At 35.7% G+C, this 19424-nt stretch overlaps 1 protein-coding gene across 1 annotated transcript; it reads right to left on the bottom strand.

Moving 5' to 3' along the window:
* Positions 1–2395: 2395 nt before the first annotated feature.
* Positions 2396–4545, bottom strand: LOC111371944. Its single transcript, XM_022994091.1, has 5 exons — positions 4019–4545; positions 3908–3934; positions 3457–3796; positions 3090–3356; positions 2396–2878 (listed from the first exon to the last, which is right to left on the bottom strand). The coding sequence occupies exons 1-5, from the start codon at positions 4543–4545 to the stop codon at positions 2396–2398; spliced, it is 1644 nt and encodes a 547-aa protein (XP_022849859.1).
* Positions 4546–19424: the final 14879 nt, after the last annotated feature.

Here is a 19424-nt window from a genome sequence, read left to right as displayed (position 1 = left end):
TCCAAATAATGATCCGTTCTTCTCGTTTGCAGGAAGAAGTTCAATGATAAAGATGATGTCATCCGTCCACCTTTTTCCATCGGTTAGTACTTGGTGGGAAACAAGACATGGTGGTACGAACTTGTATCCAGGGAGGTGTCGTTGACTAGTTCGGTAAGTCACTACACAAAAGTAAAAGTTCTAAAGGGTATGTTACAGTACAGGTCACATTAGTCACAGTTTTTTGTATACTAGTCACACAGAGCATGGGTCACAGATCACACGAGCAGTAGGTCACAGATGATGTGTAGGTCACAGATCACGCGAACAGTAGGTCACAGCTGATGCCTGGGTCACAAATCACACGAACAGTAGGTCACAATCCGTGCTGCACATGAGAACACATATCTGCAGGTGCATCAGTATAGCACACATGTCTTTATTACGTCCGGTTCAGTTATGGAGTGGTCACTAACTACAGATTGTAGTGATCACATTCTAGCCGAGTCACACATCAAATTAACAGCTTATTGCATCGTGTTTTCTGGTGTATACATGGTTTCTAAATTGTTTATTGTACTTTCATCTCTATAGCATATGGACGTGTGCTTCTATTATATACGTCAACTGGCAAGAAGTGCGAGAGATTTCAAGTTTGTAGCTACCACAACGGACTCGTTGTTCCAGGCCAACCTAAAGCACATGTATCCTAGTTTCAAGGATGATGCAAATGTTCTTGTCACGGATGATAGACTGATTAACGATATTACCGGTGCGCGAATTCCATCGAGCACTCCATGGGCTGAAGTTGACCTTGTGTTTATCCCACTTCTACCTACCAACAAAGCACATTGGATGCTTGGAGTGTTGGACATAAAGGCACATACGTTGCGTTTATTGAATTCGTCCAGGAAGACATACAATGATATCAAAGTCCGTACTGGAATTGAACCCTTTGTCAGCATGCTTCCGCATCTTATGAAATCTGTTGGAATATGGAAAAAAGATTCCATGGAGTTGAATATGGATTTTGATTTCTCTCTTCCCCAACAGAAAAATGGGCAAGTTTTTTTTTCCCTCCACTAACAGTTAAACATATTATAACTTGCTGGATTTCATAGCTAATATTCTATTTTTTGTGTTCCTAGACATGATTGTGGCATTTACGTAGTCAAGTACGCGGAGTACATGCTACATGACGATATAGGATCCATGCCAATGAAGTTTGATGCGGGGAGAGCTCGGTTGGATGTAGCTTCACTGTTGTTCAAATATCGTGAAATTGGGAAGACTAGAAAGCCGGTGTAGCCTACTGGTGGGGAAAGCATTGTTTTAGAGTGATAGTGCAATTTAGAAGTAACATGTTGTAATAGCAGGAAACATTGTCTCGTGTTTTGGAAATTCGTTTGTAATGACAACGCAGTTATTACTTTTGTCTGTTTATATCAAAAAGTTCATTAATGTTTGGGGACTTTACTACAAGTTTCACTATATATCATATTTTGCTATATTGACACCGTATCGAGGACAAAGTCTCAAAATTTAATGGTTACCTACAGTTTTTAGGATTATCACAGGTCACCAGTTTCTAGGATTATCTGCAGTTCCAAGGTCACTGGTTTGTGTAATTTGGTCACAGGTCAATTCCCATTGTCACAGGTCATTGCACCCTGGTCACAGGTTACTTGCAGTTTTTAGGATTATCACAGGTCACCAGTTTCTAGGATTATCTGCAGTTCCAAAGGTCACTGGTTTGTGTAATTTGGTCACAGGTCAATTCTTATTGTCACAGGTCACAGGTCATAGGTTACCTGCAGTTTTTAGGATTATCACAGGTCACCAGTTTCTAGGATTATCTGCAGTTCCAAAGGTCATTGGTTTGTGTAATTTGGTCACAGGTCAATTCCCATTGTCACAGGTCACTGCACCCTGGTCACAGGTCACAGTATATTGGTCACAGGTCATGAAGAATTATTAAAAGTCAATCCAATCTGGTCACAGGTTATTGAAGATTTGTTACAGATCATTTCATACATTTGTCACAGCTGAACCACTTCCATTTTGCAGAGTCTTTGCAATATGTCACTGGTCATCTTTTGTTGGTCACAATAAATGGTCACAGATCTCTGCATATTGGTCACAACTCATTGACATCTAGTCACAGATGATTTCATAAATTCACAGTTGATTGCACAGGGCTCACAGGTCACTGAATTCTGGTCACAGATCATTTATATTGGTCACAAGTCACTGCATTCTGGTCACATGTCATTAATAATGATCATAATTAACGCATACTAGTCACATGTTATTGTAGAATGATCACAGATCATTAATTTGTGTCATCCAATGTTTTGCATCCTACGTTTACAAAAAATCAATGAATGAAAAAAACAATGGAATTATAAAAATTTTATCAATGTGCATTTCCAGTTTTTATCCTCTTCCTCTCTTTATTCTTGTTGCTTTGACTCAACGGAACTAAGCTGCTGCATGTTCTACGATTGTGACCATTTTCACCACACCGACCACATTTGACGGTTATGTTTTCCTCGTACGCTGCTTTGAATCTCTTCTCAGTAGGCCTTTCACAACTTCGCTTTTGATTAGGTGCAATTACAACTATGTCATGGACATCATTTGGCACTGTCCATTCAACTGGATTTCCTACCGAAAAAATGGTTTCTTGGTATGTATTTCTGAACGCTTCACTTGTGTAGTAGTAGGAGCAGTATTCATATGGATCCATCTTCATACTCGCAAACACAGCCAAAGCATGTGGACAAGGTAGTTGATCAACTTGAAGAATCCTACATGTGCATGTTCGGTTTTCTATATCAACAACGAAGGAGGAACTTTCACCGCTAACTGAGAACATTGCCTGATTAATAGGTGAAACCTACAGATATAGACTCAAGTTATAGGCATAACAAGTCACGTAATTAAAAAGTAGGACACAGATGAAATTGCATGTCATGTAGTTCTATATAATATTGTACAAATATTACTGAAACACAACGGTACAGATCACAACAGAAGTCACAGCACATGTCACAGATCAGATCCGGTAAGTCACAGATTATAGATTAGGTCACAGTAATCAAGCTTACCCTCAAGTTTCTCATATCTGTACTCATATTCCTCATCTTCTTCTCATACTTGATTGACAAGGTTGTAAAAGTGCCTTGGGCATCCTCCTTGTGTCTACAGAACCAAGATTGTAGAATTTGTCTCAATGACTCCAACAAAGTTAGAATAGGGTAGTTCTTGGCAGACTTTGTGACCGCATTAACCGACTCCACAATATTCGATGTCATTGTAGAATACCGGTTTGAAGGCATGTGGAAATGTGACCATCTCTCAGGTCCAACTTCGTCCTACAAAACAAAACCATGGAAATGTGTATCATATAGCGTACAGTACCATGTAAAACGTATTTATGTGAATATCATCATAGGACAACATATAGTATAGTACCAGATAACCCCTTATCTTCTGATTAATCGAGCCGAGTTGTTGCATGTAATATTCATATTCCAATAGTGTGTAGGCACGAACAGCTGCATTGAATGCTTGTGTTATGTTTTGTCCTGATCTCCCATACCGTGATTTTAGATTTTGTAGTAGATGGTAAGAACATATCCCGTGACATGCTCCCGGATACACGTTTTCAATCGCCTTTTTGATGCTGTTGTGACGATCCGACACGAAGCACAAACTGTCTCTATCCCCATATGCTTTTCTTAACTGTCTAAAAAACCATGTCCAGGAGCTGTCATTCTCGTTATCCCCAATCCCGAAAGCAAGTACATAAATGCTGTTATTTGCATCTTGTGTACATGCCGTGAATAAGGTGCCAACATAGTGTCCATTTAGATAACATAGTGTCCATTTAGATAGGTGTCATCAACCACAACAACTGGCCTACAATGTTTCCATCCCCGTATAGATGCACCTAGTGCCATGAAGCAATATTTAAACCTATTTGACCATCAATTTCTAGACATGTGACTGATCCAGGATTTGTTTGTTGTAGCACAGAAAAAAGGCTGGTATCTTATTGAATGAATCAGTTGGATCACCCCTAAGCACTTTCAGAGTTTCCTCTCGAGATCGCCAAGCTTGGACATAATTCAAAGATACTCCGTATGTATGCAGCACGTCGTTGCGTATATCATTCGGTGTGTATATTGTGCGCGATGATGTGTACTTATACTTAATGCAAGTTGACACAATCGTCTTTGTTACTTGCCTATGAGTACTGAGTATGATGTTTGAAGCACATATGTGACCTTCTGCAATGTGTCTGATTTTAAACATATCTGTTTTGGCTAGCTTCGATGCTCTACATATCCAATTACACTCATCACGTGAACATTTTACAAGATAGTCTTTCTTATCGGACCGAACAACCACGTACTCAAACATGTTCTGGATTGCATAAAACGACAAGCTCAATTTCATTATCTCCTTGTTACGGAAGACTCTTCCTTCCTCTACCACCCTAGCATCTGCCACCGCCACAACTGTGACCTCATGCTCAAGATTGTCACTAGATGGATCCATTATTGCTCCACATATGTCTGATGACATATTTGTTAATGAAAACTAGTGTTCGTTTGATTGAACATCAACTGATAGAGCAATAGGCTGTTTTTCGATATCCGCAGTTGTCACCTCGATGTGAATTGGATATTTCGCAGGGTCACGACTCATATCCTTTAAAACCATGTAAGATAAGACGTTCTCATCACTTTTGATTGCTACTGGAGGCAGATCACTGTTCAAGACATACTTCATTGTCACAGCAACTTTTGCAGGGTCAAAGCTAAACTCTTTCATAACTGTGTCGACAAGCCTCAAATACCCGCAACTACGATCAATTAAAACCAGTGACACTTGTGATCCATTCAACAGACACACGTGAATTAACCCCATTTTCTGCAAAATTAGCAAATACATGATCAGCCTAACATCCAAATATATGTTAAATCTAATTGCAAATGGGTCAAAATTAAATTAATGGTCAAATATCACAATAAACATATATTGAATCTCAATTATCATTGTCACGTATTGAAAACATGCAAGTCACATAGTTTTATTTCCCAGATTTTTTTTACGAGAGGTCACATGTGACATTTAAGTCTTTGTATATTGGTTACAGTTAATTGCATGTCGGTCACAATTCTGTTAAATGATCACAGGTCAAAGCAAACGCATGTGGTATCTTGAATGTCATGGTCACACATTGAATACATGCAGGTCACATGTATTCAATGTGTTACAATTACATGCAATAATCAGTCACAGTAACTAAGTATAGGTCTGTCGCATATGATTAGATTCGAACAAGAGCATCAGTATCATAATACACGGATTCAAACATTTCACACATTTCGAGACACAAACACCCATATATACTGAATGCATGAGGTTATATCTTGCATCCAGGGTCACATGTTTTCCATAACGGTCACAACAGTTTCGAACGGCAATGTCCGTTATTCATGATCAGAGTTCTGTCAAAAATCATATTTCTGATCAATCGAAGCTTGTCTAGCGTGAAAAAATGACAAATTATAATGAATAAATCGCAATTACACACCTGATCAATTTAATTACATGCCTGATTAATGTTTTTAGTGACTGTTCGAGCCGATCTCGTACGACCCGCGACTGCAATTTGTGACCAGAATTCGATTTCACCATCAATTCCGCAAGAGCCGGTCGTAATTGGATGTATTTTCAGATCTTCTGGCTATTGAAATTAGATTGAAAGATGAATTAATCTTTTTAGGAGAATTCTGATATTACGGCTCTTTGCTCGGGATTGTTTTCCATATCAAATTATATTAATATTTGTATTTATTTTTAGGCTAATTTCTGATTTTTGAAATATGATACTTATTTTCTTATTTTCGAAATGCCCTATACTTAATCTCTTGTATGTGAAATTTTCCCTTTTATATATCATGTATTCATGAACATCTCATAATTAAAAAGTAAACCCCCGAGTCAAGTGTATGTTTTCAAGCTGTTTTTAGTTTGTAAAACACTGAAACTATGTTTAATCTAGTATTTCTAAAAATATATTTTCGAAAATCAGCACAAACTTATAACATGAAACTCAAAATGCATTTTTGATGTTTTGAGCATTTTCAATGAAAATTCTAAAACACTCTAAACATGGAAAACGAGCATTTAAGTAAAATTATCAAAAATATAAATATAAAATAATTTTAAAAATTTTAAAAAAATCAATAAAAGTAAATTCAGAATAAAAAAATAAAAATAAATTATAAAAATTCCTAGAAAATTCAATTTATTAATTATTTTTATTTTACTTTTGAAGTGAGAAAAATATTGTAAGACTTATCAATTTTAAAATGTAATATTACATGATAATATATTAGCATAAATTTATTTTATTTTACTGAATAATCCAGCACTCCGGGTTGCAAACTCGCTGGCCACCCATGGCCCATTTTTCTTTTATTGTAATTTGGTTCTCCAAATTTAAAAACTTCCATTTTTGTCCCCAAACTTTTCAGTTGTCAATTTTTTCATCCTTAAACTCATGAATTCATCCAATTGTATCCAAAATTTCTTCCAATTGATAATTACAACCCCGAATGATCTTTAAGTGCTTGAATTAATTTTCAATTAAGTTCAAAATCACCACTTTTTGCATCCATTGCTCTCAACCTCGATCTTTTCGTACAATTCACATTAAGTTCACATAATTAACTAGGTAGAAATCCACTCAAATTACTCATAATTTATCAAGATTAAAAGCATAACTAAGCATGTAAAACACTCATATCATCTATAAATACTCCTATTCCAAACATGACTGAAATAAACCGTATCTCAATTGCATATGTATCTCCTTTACATTGGGTACATTTTAGTTTATTAGTATAATTTTTGTCTCACAAATTAGCTAATCAATATAATTTTATTTTATATAAATATAAATATTACTCTTAGATGTATTTATTTTTTGAAGTTTCCGTTAACACTTGTATTTGATAACATGGGTTCGCAGCTGAAAATTAATAAAGAGGTTTGACTATTTAATTCGATACTTAAGAGATCTTGGTAATGCAATTAAGTCATAAAATTGAATGTATTCTCACAGAATTTTTCCTCGCATATTTTAATTGGTTTAAGTATGCATGTAATTAAAGTTGCAAAAGAAGTTAAGGTAAAACGTTAGACTCGTAAATAATAATTTTCAGCTACATGAACTTTAGTGGAGGTTGAAAGCCCCATGAGTCCTCTATCCGTTGGCTTTGGAATCAAGTCAATTAAAGGTTGGTAGGATAAGTTATCCACTTTTCCGTGTGCTGTGTATACTATACTCGGAAACAACTTTTTAATTTTTTTATTTTTAACATGTTTGAGTGTTCATTTGAGTACATAAATGATGTTTGAAAATTCTGAAATTTTACTATGTTGTACTTGAATAAGTTCAGAAAATAAAATTTTCACAGAACTATAAATCCAAAAAATTGTCCAATTAAGCTTAATCATTGGGTTGCACATTGCTGAATTTAATTTTGTTAGTCTACGCTAACATTCATTTTAATCCTCTGTTTTAGTTTCGTTATTTAACAAATCAAGGTTATCATCCTTAAATCATTTGTTTTCTATAATTTTTAGAACTTTTAATAGAACGTAAGGGTAAACTACAAAATAAAAAGAAAATTTTAGGAATAGTTTTATTTAACCCAATTTTTGTTAAAGGAAAAAAAAAAGAACGTTGTTGTTTTTGTACCAATTTCCAATTTAAAGATTTGGGTAGCTACACTAGCCTCAGGATTGAATGGTGCAAAGAAAAAAGAAAAAAAGTCCTTAGAAAATTATTTTGCACCATTTAGGTCATCTCCAACACTGCACCAAATTTTGCACCAAATCAAAATTCCTCTCCAACTATTACATTAAAATTTACACCAAATGAACAGTGCTTTATTATTTTATTCATTCTTTGGATTTTTGACAATGTATTTGTTTTAAAAATTTATTTATTTATTTATTTTATAACTATATAAATTACTAAGTCATAGCATCATTAAATTAACAAATATATTGATTACTAAATTATTCACGTGTCTTATATATTATGTTAAATTGACAAAAATAATTGATTATATTATTAATTTATGATAAACAATTACGTTAAATTTACAAAAATAATAAACTTTAATAATATAAACTTTACATTAAATTGAACTTTAAATGTAAACTTTACGTTAAATTAACAATTACATTAATTATTATTGATTATATTATTAAAAATAATAAACTGAAATAATATAATTAATAGTATAATTATTATTATTATTATTATCATCATCATCATCATCGTCATCATTATTATTATAGAACAAAAATGACACAAATATCCTTAACTATTATCTTTGAAAAATGAAAAATAAAGACAAAATGGACATTGCACCATTTGGTGCAACACTATTCATTACACCATTTTTTGCACCAAAATTTGGTGCAATGATGCAATGGTTAGAGGAACTTTGCACCAAAAAATGGTGCAAAATGGTGTAATGGTACAATGGTTGAAGATGTCCTTAGAGATGAACTGATTACCGACAACGACATATCAGATGGTCGAAGAGGTGAGGCATGCCTTAATGGACTGGCTTATTAACAAAAACTTCCTTCTAGCGAGATGTCAGCAAAAGAAATCAGTATTCATTTCACCAATTAATAGATCTAATAAGGAATGAACCCTCGAAAGTTGAAGGATAACGGAGCAAGGCCGTACGGGAAAACTCAAAAGGAAGGATTCAACCTATGCATCCAGATTGCCCAAAGTACTATACCTTCATTTTTATGAACCCGAGATCAGGATGCATATGCCCTCTGTAACATCCTCACGGATTGAAAGCAAAGTGTATCCATCCTCTTAAAAATAGAAGGTAAAGTTTTATAAAATTTATCGCACTAGAAATCATGAAACAAATGAATGCTTCGACGTGCTTAAGATGGTGAGGCTGAAAACCTAGCAGAGGGGCATGCAAAAAGCACCAATAAATTGATGGCTGCATACCCAGCCAAAAGGTGAGACAAAAGAAGGAAAGAAACAAATGTAGGATAATTTATTACTTTAAATCATCGGATCTTTATGTTAAATCATCAAGAAATTGAAGAATTATAGTGGAAGCGTGCCTGAATCGGACATGGTTATTTACAATAACTGAATCCTGCGATATAGTCTTCCAAACCTACACGCAGCTCGTAATTCTCTCTAGCGATGGGAAACAGAATAGAATGAGCAAAAGATACATGTGATTTGGTGACCATAACCGTATTAATATAGCGATGCCCTTTGACCTAATTCAACCTATCATAGAATTAGGACTTGAGCTGGATCTCTACATATATAGAACTCATACTTTAATTGGATAAATTAAAGCCCAAAAATCGAAACTTTATTAGATCACTTTAAATTGGATTTAACCGAATTTGATAGCCTTTAATTTAACATACAATTATTCACATATATAAGCCCATCTATTGACTAAAAATCCTTACAACAAAGGCATGCAAAGGAATCACAAGCATTAATTAATATCTCATATTCTCAACCTTGACGAGAGAAATCAATATTATAATCGAGGAACTTTATATAAATGGAGAAACAAGGAATGCACAAATAAGATATCCCAGGCAGCTAAGGAGCCCGCATTAAAATAAAAAAATATTGCATTTGAGGTAATCCGAAAACACTGTTTCTATTTCGATTATATTTAAAATAATAGTGATGAACAGGGAATCGTATATCCCCTCTATGATGCATTGGCAAAGCAAACCATAATAGCTTACAATGGCCTTAGCCGTATATTGAAGGATAATAAGTCTTGTAAATATTCTATTAGGACATAATCTTAACCAAATGCAGGTTAATCGCCTCTGGATGCCTATGGTCGAACTTTTGTACGGCTTTACCAGAAATAGATTGGTTCCAAAGGGACAGATCATTTTGGCAGTTGAACTGAGAAAAAAGCCAATTAACACAGTGAGTTGAAATCTGCCCACATGGAAGTTTGATGTCATGACAAAAACTACTATAACTATTCCTGAAATAATTGTATAATAAAAAGCCACGAAAAAAGTCAAGATCATGATCCCTTTTTCTTTATTCTATTGCAATGCATGATTGAATAAAAGTTCATATTTGATAGATTCTATTGTTGATATCAAAATTAGCTTAAATACGCTAATACAAAGCATAATTAAATATAGAGTGAGTTAAATAATGCAAGCCTAAATAAATTAAACAAAATAAGCAATTTCATATAGAAAAGTGATAAAGTTTCTTTGCAGTTAGAGGATGAGACAAATAGAGGCTATTTCTCCAAGTCAACCAAAGTATGAAGATTCTCAAAAGCTGAATCATATTGGTTAATCTGAACATTTTCCTCTGAGTGTATAATCACTTAAGAAGATGGAAGAAGAGGGATAGTTGGAGTGTCAGACTCAGTAGTGACCACTACCCCACTTGAAGAAATAGCTTGTAAATCCATAGGTTGGGAAGGGTTGATGGGAATGGACGAAGGGTCTAGAGCCTCAGAGATAAGGTGTCCTTGACATCTTCTTCGCGAGCCTTTAAGATGTCCGTTGATGGAAAAAATTGAATAAACAAATCCTCCTACCTAACTATGATTTTTCCTCCCAAACTTACTAGTTTCGATACTCAAAATTGAAGTAAGAGGGGAAATAGCTATTTGAAAAGAAAATATTTGAATTGCATACTATATTTAGAAAATTTTCCTTCAAGTTTTAAGGTAGTTTGACCTTTTAGGAAAAAAGACAGATGTTTTCTCCATATTAGCCAACTTATAATCGAATATGTTAAGAATATCACGTTTTATTCATTGCCCTATGTATATTTTTCTGATAGCCTATAGCCAGTGTGAATGAAGAAAGGTTCGTATACTTGACGCAAATCTTCTATGCTTTTTCTTCATGCGTGTGTCAGCTTTATACTTCACGAACAATTGGTAAGGTTCAAGGATTGTGTTTTGAGGCTCAATAAATAGTCATTGGAATCTGATTTTATTATTTATATTAAATCTAGGACTTGATTATATTTTTAATAACATACGAGGATGCCATTCTTTGAGACTACTGCTTCTTTTTTCATTTTGGATGTGCGTTATATTGAGGAGTGTTGCTATGGGTACAGGGTAATTTTAACAGAATGTCTACAGAAATTCAAAACACACACACATACACGGGATGGATGGTGTGTTTTTTTCCAATATAAAACTCACATGGGCCCCATCCCATGTGAGTATCTTGTTTTTTTATCTGTCCCAATAATTTTGTATGTGCAGAATTATACTATATTGAGGTACATCCTATAATTGCGGCAGTTTTTTGTGTGTACTACAGGTTCTTTTTGTGCATTTCTAGGTTAGTGGCCATCATGTATTTAATGCAAATGTCATACGTAATCTGTGTCCGTTCGTTTTGAATTCTTGACCAGACGCCTTTTAAAAAGATTGAACCCCAACTTTGAGAGCTCTCACCGTCCCGTCCCTAGAGCTTTGTAAGGGAGGTAAATCGCGGGATGTACCCCAGCAGGCCAGGAAACAAGAGCTGCCTGTACATTGCACCTACAAGAAGTGTAATTCCATGTCTCAGGAATCGAACCCCCACACTGCGACTGCCAGCAAGACGTGAGATAACCTTACTCCTATCCTTTGCACCACTGGGCTTTGCCCCGGGAGGCACCAGGCGCCTTTTAATATCTACTAGCTGTGATTGACGGGATAATTTTAGACGTCTACGATTTTGTTTAAGTGTGTAATTCAATGGCTCATGTTCTTTTTTAGAACATTTAAATATGTTATTTCTCTTTGTGGGTTTCTTTCTAGTTCCTTCTATGAATCTTTGTGATGCAAACTCCGTAGCGTTGATTACGAAACCTACAACTAGATTGTTAGAACCCCAGAAAAATCAATTAAAATGTTTGAGAGTTTGAACTTGAATCAATGAACCAAAAAACTTAACAAGATCAAAGTTTGAAAGACACATTGATTACACGATTAAGACCATCACCCGAATTGTAGAACGTCACAAGATTGTAATTCTTTATAAGTTCCAATTGTTCAATGAAGAACAATATGAAGAAAACAAATTGCCTCTCTAATAGAAATTCTCAAAATAATGTAAGGTAATGTTTTACAATGAAAATAAACCTATTTATATGTAGAAAATCTAGAAACTAGTTTTAATAGGAATAAAACTCTAATCCTAGCTTAAAAATGAAATTAAAGATTACAAGAATATTGTCTATAATAAAATTCTAATGAAATAAGGAAAGTTCGCGTAAAAGGAAAAATCTCGCCATCGGAATACACTATGCGACCACATAGTGCATTTGAATGTGGTCAATGCGATTGCATAGTTCATTTGAACTACCACCGCCAATTCCCTGCCTATTCGCATGCGGTCGCATGCCTTCTTCTACTATGCGACCACATAGTAGTCCCTCAGGCCTCCAACTTCGTTTGCTTGTATTGAATTAATCCACTTTGATTCGGCTCTTGACCCGAAATATGAAAGTTGCCTCGTTTTACATCCCCAACGATGTTTTGTCAATTGTTTCTTGAACAAACAACCCCATCGCTTGCTTCACTTGTAACACCCCAAAAATTTTAGAATAAAAAAAATTATATATATGCCTTTAGGTTATAGTTTTATAAATTCGAGGACTAAATTGAAATATGCTTTAATTTATATTTTTACTTGGGTCATAAAATTAAATTTTGTTAGAGCAAGATTTAATATATCAATATTGGGCTCATTGGATAGATTACATTAAATGGTGCACATCATGGACTCGAGAAAAAATTATGCCCATGTTTGATTCCCATTACCTGAAAATGAAAATGGGGGGAGTAGTATTTTTTAGAAAAATAAGTGGTTGAAAAACAAGGAAAAATTTTCGATTTACGTGTAATATTATTTTATGGAAGATTGTGTGGTTGAAAATAGAAGAGAGAAAAATGAAGTGTAATGTAATTTAATTTAATGGGGATCAAACAAGGGTTATTTCTGATATGTCAAGCCCAAGTTATTGACATTATAAGATTTTTATCATTATTGTTAATTAAATATGTAGGTAGGAGTTGATATTGGCCACCACGTATGTGTGTTGAGATGGAGATAAACTAACTTTTTATATTATTTGATTAAAATAAGTAATTATGTTGGTAGGATTTGATGGTATAACGGCTTAGCCACACGTTTCACAAGTATTATTAAGTGCTAACTGTTGTTTTATATTTTGTTTGATAAAGATTAACAGTTAATTTATAATTCTATTTTAATTAAGATGGTTGTAAATAGTTAATTATGAATTGGATATATATTACATTATTATCTAATATAAAAGTTGTTAGATGAAGCTTGAAATTTGTATGTATCTACAGTGGAATCTTATCCTATTTTCATTATGATAAATATTAATTGCTAATAATAATCCTAATTTTTGTTACAATAAATGTTAATTTTAAATTTCGATATATCTCACTCCATTTACTGTTATCCAATATAGATTTATAGTGCTCTGTATCGTCTAGATTCTGCGAGTTAACCATGGTGGTTAGGATACCTTTAACTAAGAAAAATCTTTATTTAAATTAATCTAGAAGTATTAAATAAAATACCAAGAAACATTCTTTTCCTAGCCTCGGCATTTGTGCTTTAGAAGTATTTTCAACCTCCTGGAAATTTTACAGCATGGAGATAAGATTTTATAATTCATACCAATCCAAATTCTTTTGCTTGCGGGACATGGCACTTCATTCCTAAGTACACTAGGATTTAATCACTGTATTGTCCTATATATATACTCCATGAAGTCAAAGTTATTCGTTACATCAAACAAGGAAGAAACAAAAAGGGGGGGGGGGGGGGGGGGGGGGGGGGGGAGAGAGAGAGAGAGAGATCATAAACAGTTTCATAGAAATTTTACGCACAAGGCACAGAAAGAAATACTTTTAGAGGAAGAAAGCAAGCTGATTTTGCGGTCAAGAAATTCAAAAGTTTGGAACTTGCATTCATATTTCTTGATTCTTTAAATAACAAGGTAAGATACGTTTATGTGCAAAGTGCTTTCGTTTTCTTATACTCTAATATACAATTAAATATGTATGGATTGCTAGTGGACCTTCGAATTCTACAAAAAGAGAGATGAAATCCTAGGGGTAAAAGAGGACCTAAGATGGGTGCGTCCTTAGTCACCAATAGACTCCATAAGAGCAAAGTGATATGAAATGTAGATTTTATTGTTATATATCTGTATATGAAAACTGTATGTATTTTACTGGGTATTTTAGAATACTTATTCTTACAAATTTTTACAGGTTAGTTCGGGTCGATTGGAACGGTGGTGGAATGGTGATGCGAGCTACAAAGTAAATCAAAGGAAAATAAAAATAAATAAGTTTGCCGTATTTGACTTTACCAGTTAGATTAATTTTGTTCAAAACGTGTTATTTTTATTAGTAAGGAGTTTATGTTATGTTTAGATACAATTTTCATGATTTAAATTTAAATTTATAAATGTTATAGTTATTTGTTTAATAAAAAACTTTATTTTTATAATTCTGCAATTAAAATAAAGAATAGTGAGTTTTCGTAACATTTCGGAGTTTATGAAATTGTGGGGTGTAACAGTATGGTATCAGAGCCCATGTTTATAAAATCGATTCCGTAGACGAAAAAATGGATTTATGCTTCTGATAGGGCCATTTTAATTTTGCAGTACAGTGAATTGACTGTCGGTTTATTTGCATCTGACTTGCCATTGCCTCATGTACCTTATTGTTGACACATAAAAATTCAGCCCAAATCGAACGACCCAAGGAGTGAAGCCCAATTGGAGGATTCCCAAATCAGATAGCCCAAAGAACGAAGCCCAATCAAACAGATCAAGATGAAGGCCCAAATAGGGAGGCCCAAAGACGTGGTAACGCCATCGCCCAGGTTTGAAAGTCGCCCAGAATCTAAGCGAATGGAGTGCCATACAGTCGCCCAGAGTTGTTACTCTTTTCTCGCCCAAGGTCTTGACAAACATAAAGCGTTGTGGTTATCAAGACGTGCCGTTATCAAAGCAGTTATTACAACGCTTTATCACGTTCCACGATTCAAGGAATTCAATCGAAAGCGGTTGAACGACGAAGAGTAGTGGCAGCAGTTAAAAAAGGCAGTTTTCATGACAAGTTGGCCATTACGAGGAAAGTGGGCAGTTATAGGACGATCAAGCGATTTTTAGGCGGTTGATCACAAAGAGATCGTCTATGAAGTATAAAAGGGAGAAAAAACATAGAGCAAAGGACCGAATCAAAAACTCTCGAACAGAGAACATGTAATTTTCATTTCCTTAGCTTAGACTTAAACACTTTTCTTTCAGTAACTCGTGTGCTTGCGCCCCTTGGAGGCACATTATTTTTAATTTCCAATTGTAAAGTCATCGCCAATAAAAGAACACCCCTTTTTGGGACTTTGTCTCAAGAGGTTTATCCTTTACACAATCGTCTGATCCTTTTTAATTGTTAGTGACTAACCCATGCGAAACAATTTGGCACGCCCGGTGGGACAGTGGTGTTAGGTGTTGAAAGTACAAAAGGTGAAACAATGTGCCTCAGAGATCCGATAAGGAAGCAGCAAGTCAGGGAGGAATCCAGTCTGTGATCGAGCGATATGAGGAGCAGCATGCCTCTCCACAAACAGATGGACAGAATCAGAGCAGTAACAGTCGTTACGAACCAATGACGGAGTTGAGTTCTCGAACCATGCGTGCATTACTTGGAGAACTCACACAAGACGTCGTTGAACAGGTAAATCTTCGAAGTATTCATAATATGGAAAGATTTACCCAAAATGGGAATGTACACTATGATAACATGGCCAAACAACTAAACACGTTGAACGAAACAATGAATAAGTTAGTAGGCCAAATATGTCAACCGGCTATACCTCTTACAAATCACTTTCAAACTAGGACAATTGATAAGTATGTTTTTACACACTTATTTGGTTCACAAAAATGACTTAAACATGGATAAAATGGGTGAATTGTGGCTTAATCCTATTAAATTCATGCAATGTAGGTATTTTTCAATGGAAATTGTGGAATTCAGGAGAAAAGAACCGAAGAAGGACCAAAACGCAACAAAGTGATAGTTCGAGGACCAAAGGTGCAAATATTGAGAAGTTGAGCTAAATGCAAAATGAGAGTAAAAACATGCCAAGTATGAGCTCAATGACAAAGCAAAACAATTGGAAGAAGAAAGTATTGAAGAGGGATTGAAATGAAGACAATTGAAAGTTGGAGGACTAAAGCGCAAATACTCAAAAGATGTGCCGAATGAGTGGCATGAGATTTGATGGTGTCAATCATCAATCAGAAGATAAAATTTGTTGAAAAGATGAAGAAATCGAAGAAGGAAGTCAAGAGAAGCAACAAGGAAGTTCAGGGACCAAAATGTAAAGACCACATAGTTGGTTATATCTATGCGACCGCATAGTGTAACCATCTATGCGGTCGCATAGATGGATGCAGGGAAAAAATGGTGCAATTCAAATGACCTATGCGACCGCATAGGATCCTTCTATGCGGTCGCATAGAAGTAATTTCGGGGCGTTTCTGCAGTTTCGACTCCAACTCTTTTTTTAACCTAATTTGGACACGCTATATATACCCTAAAACACGTCCAGAACAAGGATACACGGTTTTGGGAGCAAAGAGGCACACAATAATATCAAGATCCAAGAATTAATGCAAGAAGAGGGAGGATTTCATCAAGATTGAAGATTTCAAGCATCAATTATAATAGGGTGATGTCTTCTCCTTTATTCAATTTTTGTAATTTTCTTCAAAACATGATAGGCTAATTTTATATTTCATTGGGAGTCGATGAACTTTTGATTTTCTTATAAACTCCTATATTTCATGAGTTTAATATAAATTGTCTTTGGAATAAATTGTTTGATTTATATTGTTTTGATTGAATCCATGATTTATTGGCCATTTATTATGTGATCGTGATGGTTTATTCTTTACATTCGAAAGAAGTAAAATAGACTCGATATATATAAATTGACATAAGGTCCGATAGGGGATAGAAATATACCCCTATGCACATTCCGCCACAGGCAAAGGGAAGCAAGAGTGGTACAACAAATGTCTAACGAGCAAAATCGACCGGAAATTCCACTCAACGAAGGTTTGGAAGTGGAAGAGGATGGAAATACGGTACTTGGGGATTTCATGGCACCATTGGTGGTGCAAAGTCAATCTAGTATTGTATATCCTCCATTTGGGCAACCGAACTTCCAACTGAAGGCAAACATGATTCAACTGTTTCAGAATGGGCATCAATACCATGGGATGGCTAGTGAGAATCCGCATACACACATATCTCGATTTCTTGATATGTGCCAACACTTCAGATACCAAGGTATCTCCGATGATTCTATAAGACTGCGCTTGTTCCCGCACACCTTGAGGGATAAAGCACTTGAATGGTTGGATTCACTCCCTGTCGGAAGCACACCAAGTTCTTCTCGCCAGCTAAGGTAGCTAAAATGCGGCATGACATCTCAATATTCAACCAGATCGAGTCAGAATCATTTGAAGAGGCACGAAACCGTTTCAAGAACATGTTAAGGAAGTGCCCGCAACATGGCTTTGACAAGAAGACCCAGATCAGATTTTTCTACACTAGATTACTCCCATCATTCAAGAGTATGGTGGATGCATCATCTGACGGGTCTATCTTTACAAGAACAATTGACGGAGCCTGGGAGCTGTTTGAGAGGATGGCTACAACTTCAGCTATGTGGTCTACAGATCAAGTAGTTCAGAAGAGAGCAGCTGGGGTGTATGAAATAGATACTTACTCAGCACTGTCGGCGAAAATAGATTCCTTATTCCATAAGGTTGAAAGCATTTCACAAACCGCCACTGCTAAGCAAGTTATGAAGCAGAGTTGTGAAGAATGTGGAGCAGATCACAGTACTGCTACTTGCCCAATTCTAGCACAAGGAGTAGAACATGCAGAATTCGCACAATGGGGTCAGCGCCAGCAGAATAACCCACATTCAGAAACCTTCAATCAAGGCTGGAGAAAACACCCAAATTTCTCTTGGAGCAACCAGAATCAAAATAGACCATAAGGGCAATATCAGTAGCAAGACAAAAAGCCACATTTGGAGGATATGTTCGAGAAATTTATGGCACACACCAATTAGTACATGGAAGCCAATAACCAATTTATGCGAAGGACGGAAACAACGCTTCAAGATCAAAGTGCAGCGATCAAGAACTTGGAGACACAAGTGGGACAGATAGCAATTTCCATGACGGGTAGAGCACCGAGAAACCTACCCAGCAATACCGAAATTAACCCTAAGGAACATGCAAAGGCTATAACAATCAGAAGTGGAGTACAACTGCAGGAACCACATGTAAAAAGTTCAGGAGCCAACAAGGAATCAACGCCAACCTTGGAGGAAGAAATTGTGAAGCAAACTGACAATGCAACAGGAGATGAGGTTAAGAGGAATTCCAAGACATCACAGGGTAAAAATACTAATCCTGTTAACCCTCATGAGCCTCCTATTCCGTTTCCACAAAGGTTGAGAAAGCATAAAATGGAGCAGCAATACAGTAAGTTCCTTGAAGTCTTCAAGAAACTGCATATCAACATCCCATTTGCTGAAGCACTTGTCCAGATGCCGAGCTATGCAAAATTCCTGAAGGTTATCCTCTCCAACAAGCGAAAGATAGAAGAACACGAAACAGTAATGTTGACTGAGGAATGCAGCGCCAGAATCCAGAGAAAGCTACCCCCAAAACTGAAAGATCCAGGGAGTTTTACTGTACCCTGCACTATTGGAGACTGTTATTTTGATAAAGCTTTATGTGATTTAGGTGCAAGTATTAATTTAATGCCTCTCTCTGTTTTTAGGAAACTCGGCTTGGGAGAAGCAAAAGCCACAACAGTGACATTACAGTTAGCAGATCGATCCCTTACACATCCAAGAGGAATCATTGAAGACGTGCTGGTAAAAGTGGAGAAGTTCATATTTCCAACTGATTTTCTTATCTTGGACATGGAAGAAGATAAGGATGTTCCACTCATTTTGGGGCGACCTTTCTTAGCCACTGGGAGAGCGATTGTAGATGTTCAGAAGGGGCAGCTGATATTGAGGCTTGGTGATTAGCAAATCTCATTCAACGTGTTCAAAGCAATGAAATTTCCTACTGAATCAGACAGTTGTTTCGAGATAGATGTAGTCGACCGAATAGTTCAAGACACATTTCGGCTACATCATCCTTCCGATGCATACGAGGCATGCATTGCACATTCACAATCCACCCATTCTGAATCAAGTGA

Source organism: Olea europaea, chromosome 23 (assembly GCF_002742605.1).
Source record: "Olea europaea var. sylvestris chromosome 23, O_europaea_v1, whole genome shotgun sequence".
Taxonomy (NCBI): Eukaryota; Viridiplantae; Streptophyta; class Magnoliopsida; order Lamiales; family Oleaceae; genus Olea; species Olea europaea.
Note: the sequence above shows the minus strand (reverse complement) of the source record. Positions and strands in the feature narration are given on the sequence as shown.

Excerpts from the sequence above, each read along its gene's own strand:
- LOC111371944 (XM_022994091.1), bottom strand. The coding sequence starts at position 4,545 with ATGGATCCATCTAGTGACAATCTTGAGCATGAGGTCACAGTTGTGGCG. Across the intron at positions 3,935-4,018 it reads AAGATACCAGCCTTTTTTCT|GTGCATCTATACGGGGATGG; the intron begins GTGCTACAACAA and ends TCATGGCACTAG. Across the intron at positions 3,357-3,456 it reads AGAAGATAAGGGGTTATCTG|GACGAAGTTGGACCTGAGAG; the intron begins GTACTATACTAT and ends TTTGTTTTGTAG.